Below are 10,263 nucleotides of genomic sequence, written 5' to 3'. Positions count from 1 at the left end.
AGGACCAAAGTGGCCTAACTACGCCAGAGTCAAGATTCCACGTGTCCGACTGTGGAGGATCACACCAACGGTTCCTTTGGATTGTCCACCACAAACATGCACGATTACGCAGTGTGCATAGTTGAGTTCGGTACTCCCAATATGAGTATCCCGCTGTTCCTTGCAGCTGTCTCAATTGTGCTTCGTTCACAGAGCACAAAACCTTCTGTGATGAGGGCAGGCGACGATGAATGCTCGTGTGTCAGTGTATCCCAGGACACACAGTCAATTCCACAATTCTTAAGAGAGCATTTGAGAGTGTCCCTTTATGGACTCTTCTAAGCCCCATGTGAATACTTCCCTTCGGGAATACCTCGTAAAATGGCTTTTCTGGTAGCGCCAATTTGAGATTCAACATCACCATCCCAAATGGAGTTGGAGAGGTTGAATACTTGGCAGTTTAGTTCCAAGTAAGGACCACAAGGCCTGGAACCTTAACCTACCTTGCCAGATGATCTTCAGTACCTTAATAAGAAAATTCAGATGGAAGCGACTCAGTTCCCTGGCATGGCGCTGGTCTAGTGACCAGGTTTCAGAGGCACACCAGGGTCCATTAGCTCTTCTCTCCCATAGGTTCCTCTGGAGCCTGCCAAGCAATGAGCTTGTTCTGCCAATGCGTGGGTCAACCTCCTTCGCAAGGCTATGTTGCTGTGTAAGTTGCAGGAAGAGGAAGACAGAGAAAAAGGCTGTCAGCTTTCGCAGTCAAGATGCCATTGATAATCTGGGAGTCAACAGCTTCCGTAGAGTCTTAGGCTTATTTCAAGATAAAATTGCCAGAGGACTTTATGGAAATACCTCTAGCACTGGGAGAGTATAAAGGAGGAAGGAAATTGGGGAAGAATAACTTGCAGGAATGCCATGATTGAAGGAAGTGTCAGAGAAAGTTGAAAGCCAAAGAAAGAAAATGTGGATTCCCTCCTCTGCTGTTTCGATCACTTTCTTACGTCATAGTCCTCTAGTTGCACTTTTGTGCCCTCTGTGTATAGAAGTAGTCTTCTCATCTTTTCAAAGGAAACGCTTAAGCTCGGTAAACTGCGATTTTCATGCTGAAGTGATTGTGGGTACTGAAAGTGAAAAGATTAATCTGTAGCAAGTTAAATGAGTGAATTAAAAGCAATCTTGTCATGTGACTAAAGTAGCTGGAATGTGACAAGATTATTGCGACTAAACATAGAGCAAATGGGAGGTCCTTACAGAAAATAATGTCAGTGAACGGATGGTTACTGTGAGTATTTTGGATTGGTGGATAGAGAGGTCTCCTTAAAGTCACAGAGACATAGATTGAAGTATCATCTCTGACACAGCCTGGCTAGGTGATCCTCGGCGAGTTGCTTCACGCCTTTGTGCTCTGGGACACTCTGTAAGACTAAAAGAGGCAGAGAGCATGCCAACTTCCACCACTAAAGGGGAGTTTTCTCACCTGATATTTCGCTGTTAGTGAAGCACAGGTTGCACATTGTTGGTGAAGAACCTATTTCCTAACACTAAAGAAATGGAGAAGTCAAATGTGCATGGTATTTTTAGAAGGGTATCTCGAGAGCAAAGTCTTTCCTGCAGCACCTTCCTAAGTAATTCTTTGGGACTCCTCATGGAGATAAATCTTCATGAGGAAGTAAGAGCTGGATATCCGAGAATGAGACGATTGGCTGAAACCAAGAAAGAAACCGTTGGTGGGATTATTTTTGCACACGTGACACAAGAGATAAAATAGATGATGTGTACATTAACAAGATCAAGTTATAAAGTTGGGTAGTCATTGGAGTCACATGTCATGAGACATTTCAATCATATGTCAGGTGGATAAAAGTGATATACAATTTAGCTCCACTATTTCCTTTTCAGACGAATCGACCATCAGTTCTCGGGAAAACGACAGTTACAGACGTCCTAAAGATGTGACCGTGAAGTTGACTCATCCCGTCCAGTCACTGCCAGTGAGCAAAAGCCTGTCACGATCGACACGCGCTAGGCCGAGTCCTGCCCAACGTGAAGAAGGAGCTGGAGCTGGAAGTGGCCCTGAGAACGCATACGCGGCTGCGATTCCACAAGCCAAACCCGTCCCTCAGAGGCACGGTGAACGACAGCTCCCTCCACAAACAGAAGGTAAAGAAGCTCATGGAGAAGCCTCTGCAGTTGGCATGATGAATTTTGCATGGGTCGCTGCTTTTCTCAAGTTGTCACATTGCAGTCTTTATTGCAATAGATAAGAAAGAATCAATGACAAATCATGCGATGGCAAAATTCATGCTTATTGCTAGTCTCATGCAGCCTACAATCCAGCAGGTCTTTTGGGACAGGGATTTTGTTTTCACCCTTAATCAGCGGGACATATTCCACAAGCACTGACCACTGTCATAAAGAAGTCTTCTCCGGGATAACCGTGATTTCTTCCTTGCCTACTAAAGTATTTAACAAGCTAAAGAATTCGGCTTCTAGCAATGAATATTCACCTCAAATATCCATCTGAGAGAGATGTTCTCCAGTTTTGGATTTTGACGGTTCTCTTCCCCAAAGCTTCATGTTAATCAATTTGCCTTTTCCTAGATAATGAAAACATCTAGTGTGTTGAGTGCAAGACTGATAAATACTTGCAAAGAGATGGGGGCTTGCATTGCTTCACTGTTGATCTGTTGTTACAGGGAGACCCAAGAGAGTGCTTAATCCCCTAACGTTATTGTAGTGCAATGTTTTCAAAGCAAATTGCTGGCCATGGAAGGACTGCTTCCTACAACATTCCCTGATCACCGTTGGTTAAGCGTGTTAGGGAAACGGCGGGCAAGCACGCTGTCTCAGTCAAGACAGTCACAGTGTGGAACTCCCAGATCCAAATTAGACGTGAGGTCCAAGCCGCAATGAGGTTTGGATGAGGAAAGCCCACATTCTTCCCACACGTGCAGATACCCACATAGACACAGACACAGACACACACACACACACACACACACACAGACACACACACACACACACACACACACACAGAGCATTCTTATTTGTGTATTCATCCGTAAGGCTTCCCCAGGGACGGACGAGTGCCCACCTGCTGTATAGGGCACCCAAGAAAAAGGTAAGTTGCCAGCAATAGCTTCCAGGTTTGTTTGACATGATCCCTGTGTCTCCTTGCATAGTCTCAATTCCTTAACCCAAGAGTTTTCCTTATTTATCGTAGAATGGGGTTGTGTTTTACCTTCCTTTCCAAAGACCCCCATGGCATCAGAGAAATGACCACATGACTTGCCCTGGACTTTGTGTTGAGTGAGAGAGGGTTGATTGGGGTAGGTTTAGCGTGGTACAAATATTTTGAACTTTAATCATGACAACTCGTATCCAACACTAAGGAATAGAAACTCTAAGTACAGAATCGCAGTAATTGCTGTTATGAAATTAGATAGAATGGAGTCCATTTGTCCTACCAGGGAATATCTTTGTCAGGCTGTCCTTACAAACTGCAGAAATGATGATCATCGTGTCCTATTCAGGTTTCAATGTTTCAGTTGATTGTGTTCCAATACAAGTTGTTGACCTGGGGCATATGCACTTCTCTCCTCCTCATCTAGAGAAGTTCTGTCAGTCTTTTCATTCTTGTGCATTTCACTGCATGCAACCATATTCTTGTCTACGTCTGAGGCAACTGACACTTTTACAGTGAATTCCACATGAAGTGCTGGTGTATTCTCTGCATCACTTGCTGTCGTGTTTCTTGGCCTAATCCGAGTAGCTGAGAGAGTTACTTAGTGATTCAGATCGCATGTTTTTGACTTCGCCTTGCAATATGACATCAAGGAAGAAGACTTTTTTCCTACTTCTTTTGAGATGGTCCTTCTTAGTGGTTTCCATTTTAAGACTTAGGTTTTGTTCCCTCTCTCTTCTGAGATCATCAGATTGCTTTTTGTCATTTCCGAAGGAAAAATAATCCTGGCACTTCCTCAGACCTGATTCTTTGTCTGTGAATTTCGTTCAGAATTCATGTGTCCGGTAATGAGTTCAGTTGAGAAATGACGTTCTCTTGTAAATACGTTTCTATCCTGGTGGTTACATTGAGAAAACCCAATAAGATCCCTTTCATTCAAACAGGCTTGTTCTGCAGATGGCATGCTATGGTGCAAGTCCATATGCCACAGTTCCTTTTAGTGCCAGAGATTAGACTTGTAAGCCACTGCGAGCAATTCCTTCCCTTGACCAGGGCAGGTTAGTACTTTCTGTGAAAGGAAGGTTTCAGAGAACTGACAAGACCACCGAAAGCAGAAGTGATTTGTGAAGAGTCACCCCAGCAATAGCTAAAGCACGGCTGAGACTCCCCATCAAGCCTTGCTCGTTTCGGAGTCAGATGCCCCTCCACACTGCCTCTCAAACTTCATTCGTCTCTCTCTCTGATCTCCTGGCTGCTGAAGCCTTTGCCTACTGATTCCCAATGTGTACGAAATCAAACGCCAACTGAAGAAAATGTGCAATGACCTTCTTCTTTCCCCAAATCGTACAAGTCTCCTTACTAAAACCTCTGAATTTTTAGACCCTTGAACGATTAGAAAGATTTCATTGCGTGAGGCCAAAAAATCATGAGCAAAGAGCAGCCATCAGGAAGTCCTAAACGACCACAGTAGTACATGGCTTCATTAGAAGCAAGAAGAGAAAGGAACCAGCGATCCCTTGGCTTTCATCAATTTGACGGTGGAGATGAGGAGGGTCTCCCTCTCGAATTCGAATTTTCTTTATTTTTTTCATCCAGATACAAGTTTCCCTTCCCCATATTCATTTCCCCACGAGGAGTGGATGGTGTCGCTTCGCGTCATTCTAAGCAGCTTGTGGCTTGCTTTCCTGCATGTTGGCATCGAGTTACGTAGTCCAAGGATGTTTTCAGGAGGTGACCACAGGATGACATAGAAAGTTCAAAAAGAAATTCCCTGTTACTCCTCAGAGTAAGTCACGTGCTTGTAAATGTTTCAGACGGGAAGACCTCTTGACTACTCAGGACTTTGACAGTCCAACCCTAAGCAGCCTTACTTAATCCTGCTCATCTTCACACTCATCTTTAAACCAAACAGATACCTCAGTTAGTCTGCACAACTTGCTGCCCAGTGTTCCCTCTTTGTATCCCTTCAGGTCATCTCTTGAACTCTCTCTTCCTTCAGAAACTGTGCGTGGTGTAAGCTCCGGGACTATTTCCTGCATTTTCCTAGTCTTCCTGACAGTTATGTCTCATTCTACCGATTTGTTGGTTGCTTTGGAATGGATACTTTTTATAAAGAATGTGAGTTATTATTACAGAGCACACATGACTACACGCATGAATTTGCAATCCTTCCCAAGTTTACGAAAGGAGACACAAGGGTCCTTGTTCTTTAGGAACTCCTGAGAAAGAGAAATACAGATGAAACTGTGGGGAGAAACGAAACGAATTCTATGTTCATTGAGCCCAAGGAACCATGATTTCATTGTTCTGGATGCTGCTGTGGATGTTGTGGAAAGTGAGAGAGATTGAGCCCTCATTGCCCTCTGCCTATGTTCTGTGTTCCGTATAGTCTGCTTTATTCATTTCTGCCGGGCGAAAGTCATCTGCCTATGGCCATGTTTGGAATAATATCCACACAGAATATGCACATACGAACAAATATGGCTCAGCTGTAGCTGCAGAAGCTATTCCTCTCTCCTGGAAATTCAAGATGGGATCCAGAAATTGTCTCTTCAGTCTGCCAAGGCTGCCAGCGTGCCTGTCCTTTGCTCCCAAAGAGGACCAAAGTGGCGTAACTACGCCAGAGTCAAGCTTCCACGTGTCCGACTGTGGAGGATCACACCAACGGTTCCTTTGGATTGTCCAACACACACATGCACGATTGCACCGTGTGCATAGTTGAGTTCGGTACTCCCAATATGAGCATCCCGCTGTTCCTTGCAGCTGTCTCCATTGTGCTTTGTTCACAGAGCACAAAACCTTCTGTTATGTGGGCAGGCGACGATGAATGCTCGTCTGTCAGTGTACCAGGACACACAGTCTATTCCCAAATTCTTAAGAGGGCACTTGAGAGTGTCCCTTTATGGATTCTTCGAACCCCCATGTGAATACTTCCCTTCGGGATTTTCTCGTAAAATGGCTTTTATGGTAGCGGAAATTTGAGATTCAACATCATCATCTCACATGGAGTTGGAGGGTTTGAAATCTTGGCAGTTTAGTTCCAAGCAAGGACCACAAAGCCTGGAACCTTATCCTATCTTGCCAAATGATCTTCAGTATCTTAAGAAGAAAATTCAGGTGGAAGCGATTCAGTTTCTTGGCATTGTTCTGGTCTACTCTCCAGGTTTCAGAGGCACACCACGGTTCATTACCTTTTCTCTCCCACAATTTTCTTTGGATCCTCCCAAGCAATGAGGTTGTTCTTTCAATATGTGGGTCAATCTGCTGAGGAAGGCTATGTTGCTGTGTATGCTGAAAAAGAGAAAGACAGAGAAAAAGACTATCAGCTTCAGCAGTGAATATGCCATTGACAGTGTGGGAGTCAACAGCTTCAGTAGAGCCTTAGCCTTGTTGCAAGATATAATTGTGAGAGGAGTGAATATAAATAGCTCTACCATTGAGAGAATATTAAGGAGAAATGTTTTGGGCAATAACACCTTGAAGGAATGCCTTGATTGAATGCCATGTCAGAGAAAGTTTTTAGCCACAGAAAGTAAATGTGGATTCCCTAGTCTGCTGCTTCTATTGCTTTCCTCCATCGTAGTCCTTTAGTTGCACTTTTGAGGCCTAGTGTAGAAATAATCTTATTATATTTTAAAAGGAAATGATTAAGCTCAATAAACTGTTATTTTCACGGTGAATTGATTGTGGGTGGTGAAAGTTAAAATATCGGTGTATAAAACATTAGATTATTGAATAAAAATCAATCTTGCCATGTAATTAAAATAGTTCAAATGTTACAATATCATTGTAGCAAATGGGAGGTCGTTACAGAAAATAAAGTAAGTGAACGGATGCTACCTTTGAGTATTTTCTGTGATAAATTGTTTGAACATGGTGCATAGAGAGCTCTCCTCAATGTCACAGAGACAGAGATTGAAGTATCTTCTCTGGCACATCTTGGCTAGGTAATCCTCGGCACATTGCTTCACCTGTTTAGGACACCCTTTAAGACTATGTGTGGCAGAGACCATGCCAAACTCCATTACTAAAGAGGAATTTTCTCACCTGATATTTCGCTGTTAGTGAAGCACAGGTTGGACATTGTTAGTTAAGAATCTGTTCCTTGACAGTAAAGAATTGGAGAAGTCAAATGTGCATGGTACTTTTAAAAAGCCTATTGCAAAAGAAAAGGCTTTTCTCAAGCATCTTATGAAGAAATCCTTTGGGACTACTCATGGAGATAAATCTTCATGAGGAAGTAAGAGCTGATTACCCAAGAAAGAGACGACATGCTGAAAAAATGAAAGAAACAATTACTGGGATTTTTTTTTCTCACGTGACACAAAAGATAAAACCGATTATGTGTAAATTAACAAGATCAAGTCATAATGCTCGGCAGTAAATTTGAGTCATATGTCAAGACACATTCAAGTCTTTTATCAGGTGGATAAACTGATGTACTATTTAACTCCACTATTTCCCTTTTAGATGAATCTACCATTAGTTGTCGAGAAAAGGACAGTTACAGACGTCCTCAAGATGTCACTGTAAACTTGGATCATCCCGTCCAGTCACTGCCAGTGACCAAAAGCCTGTCACGATCCATACGCACTGGATTGAGGCCTCTCCAAAGTGAAGAAGGAGCTGGAACTGGAAGTGGCCCTAAGAACGCATACAGGGCTGTGATTCCAGAAGCAAAACCCATAGCTCAAATTCCCGGGGAACGACAGCTCCCTCAAAAAACAGAAGGTAAAGAAACTAAAGGAGAAATCTCAGCACTTCACATTATGATTTTTCCGTGGATCACTTGTTTTCTCAGATTGTTACATTCCAGTCTTTATTACAATATACAAGAAAGAATAAGTGATAAATCTTGCGATGACAAAATTCATGCTTATTTCTCCTCTCGTGAAGCCTAGAATCAAGCAGATGTTTTTGGACAGGTATTTTCTTTCCTCTCTTACTCAGTGTAACGTATTCCACAAGCAGTAAGCATTGTCATAAATGTCTTCTCCGGGATAAAAACTATGATTTCCTACTTGCCTTTTTAAGTACTTAACAAGGTGAACAATTCGCCCTATATGAATTAATTTTTGCGCAAAATGTCCATCTCTGTGTAGTTTTTCTCTGATTTTGAATTCTTAGAGCTTGCTCTCCCAAAACTTCAGTTTAATCAATTTACCTTTTCCTGGATATAAAATGAACTAATTTGTTGAGCATAAGAGTGATAAATACTAGCATACAGAATGGCTGCTCGCATAACCTCTTTCTTTGATTTGGTTTAAAATTCCATCACGTCAGAGGGCTTAATACTCTTTCTTCTGGATTTATATTTTCAAAGGGACTTCCTGGCATGGGAGCACCCCTTCCTACAACATTCCTTAATCATCCTTGTCCATGGGCCTGTGTAAAATGGAGTTGAGCGACTCTAACAACTTGCTGTGTCAGTCAAGACAGCCACAATTTTGAACTCTAGAATCAAAATTAGAGCCGAGATCCAATCTCCATTGGGCTCGAGTGAGGCAAACACACATTCTTCACACACACACACACACACACACACACACACACACGTACACGTACACGTACACATGCACAGCATTCTAGTTAGTGCATTCAACCCTGAGGATTCCCCACTCACTGATGAGTGCCCACCTGCTTTACAGGGCATCAAACAAAAAAAAAGTGTTTAGCCAGGAATAGCTTCCAGGTTTACTTTACATGATCCCTGTGTATCATTGCACAGTCTAAAACATTATAGCCCTAGCGTTTATTTATTTATTTTTATTTTATAGTGATGTTTTGTTTGTCCACCATTGGTGAAGAGCACCATGCCATCAGAGAAATGATGACATGACTTCCACTTGACTTTGAAATGGGAGAGGGCTGATATGATTAGGTTTAGTGTGGTGGCAATATTTTAAACCTTAATCATGAGAACTCATATCTAATACCAAGGAATGAAAATTCTAAGTACAAAATCTGAGTAATTGCTTCTATGAAATTAGATGAAATGGAATACATTTATCATACCAGGGAATATCTTTGTAATATTATCCTTACAACCTCCATAAATGATGATCATTGTGTCATATTCGGATTTCAATGTTTATGTTGGTTGTATTTCCATGGATTTGTTTGACCTGGGGCATATGGAGTTATTTCTTCCTAATCTTTGGAAGCTCTTTTAATCTGTTTAATCCTGTGAATTTCCCTTCATGCAATCATACTCTTGTCTACCTCTAAGGCAAGTGACAGTTTTACAGTGAATTTCACATTAACTGCTGGTGTGTTATCTGCATATCTTCCTGTCGTATTTCTTGGCCTAATCAGAGTAGCTTAAAGAGTTGCTTAGTGATTTATATCTCATTTGGGTTGACTTCCTTTTGCAACATGATGTCAAGGAAGACGACTTTTTTCCCACTTCTTTTGAGATGGTCCTTCCCAGTGGTTTCACACATTTAGAGTTAGGATTTCTTCTCTCTGTCTTTGGAGATAATCAGACTGATTCTGCCATTTAAAAAGAAAAAAAATAATCCTGGCACTGTCTTAGTCCTGATTCTTTGTCTCTGAAATTCTTTCAGGAATTCATGTGTCATGTAATGAAGTATATTTACAAAGTCCATTCTCTTGTAAATCTCTTTTCTCTTCTGGTGGGTATTTTCAGGAAACACAATAAGATCAATTTCAGTTTAATGAGTTTGTTATGAAGATGTCTTCCTTATGGCACCAGTCCGTATCACACAATTTTTTAGTGCTGGAGATTAGACATGTAATCCTCTGGACTCCATTAACTTCCTTCACCAGGACAGGTTAGTACTTTCTGTCAAACTAAGGCTGCACTGAAACCAGAAGTGGTTTGTTAAGAGTCACACAGGCAATGTCAAAATCACGGGTGAGACTCCACCTCAGGCCTTCCTTATTCCGGAGTGACATGTCCATCCACATTGCCTCTCAAACTGCATTCATCTCTCTCTGATCCTCTGGCTCTGAAACCTTTGCTTATTGATTCCCTATGTCTTTCAAATTAAACGTAAACTGAAGAAAATAGGTAATAAACTCCATCTTTCAAATCAACTTACATGTCTCCTTGCTAAAACGTGGGAATGTTTAGA

General features: G+C 41.9%; 1 protein-coding gene across 1 annotated transcript in view; it reads left to right on the top strand.

The window, feature by feature from the left end:
- The first annotated feature begins 1,672 nt into the window (after positions 1–1,672).
- Positions 1,673–10,263, top strand: part of LOC140522564 (ankyrin repeat domain-containing protein 26-like) — a 48,491-nt gene continuing 39,900 nt past the window's right edge. The window contains exons 1-3 of the mRNA XM_072637963.1: positions 1,673–1,709; positions 1,816–2,142; positions 7,637–7,897. Coding sequence (XP_072494064.1) covers positions 1,673–1,709; positions 1,816–2,142; positions 7,637–7,897 — 625 coding nt within the window. The remainder of the gene's footprint in view (positions 1,710–1,815; positions 2,143–7,636; positions 7,898–10,263) is intronic.

This window comes from Notamacropus eugenii, chromosome 2 (genome assembly GCF_028372415.1).
Source record: "Notamacropus eugenii isolate mMacEug1 chromosome 2, mMacEug1.pri_v2, whole genome shotgun sequence".
Classification (NCBI taxonomy): domain Eukaryota; kingdom Metazoa; phylum Chordata; class Mammalia; order Diprotodontia; family Macropodidae; genus Notamacropus; species Notamacropus eugenii.
This window is presented reverse-complemented; position numbering and strand designations above follow the sequence as displayed.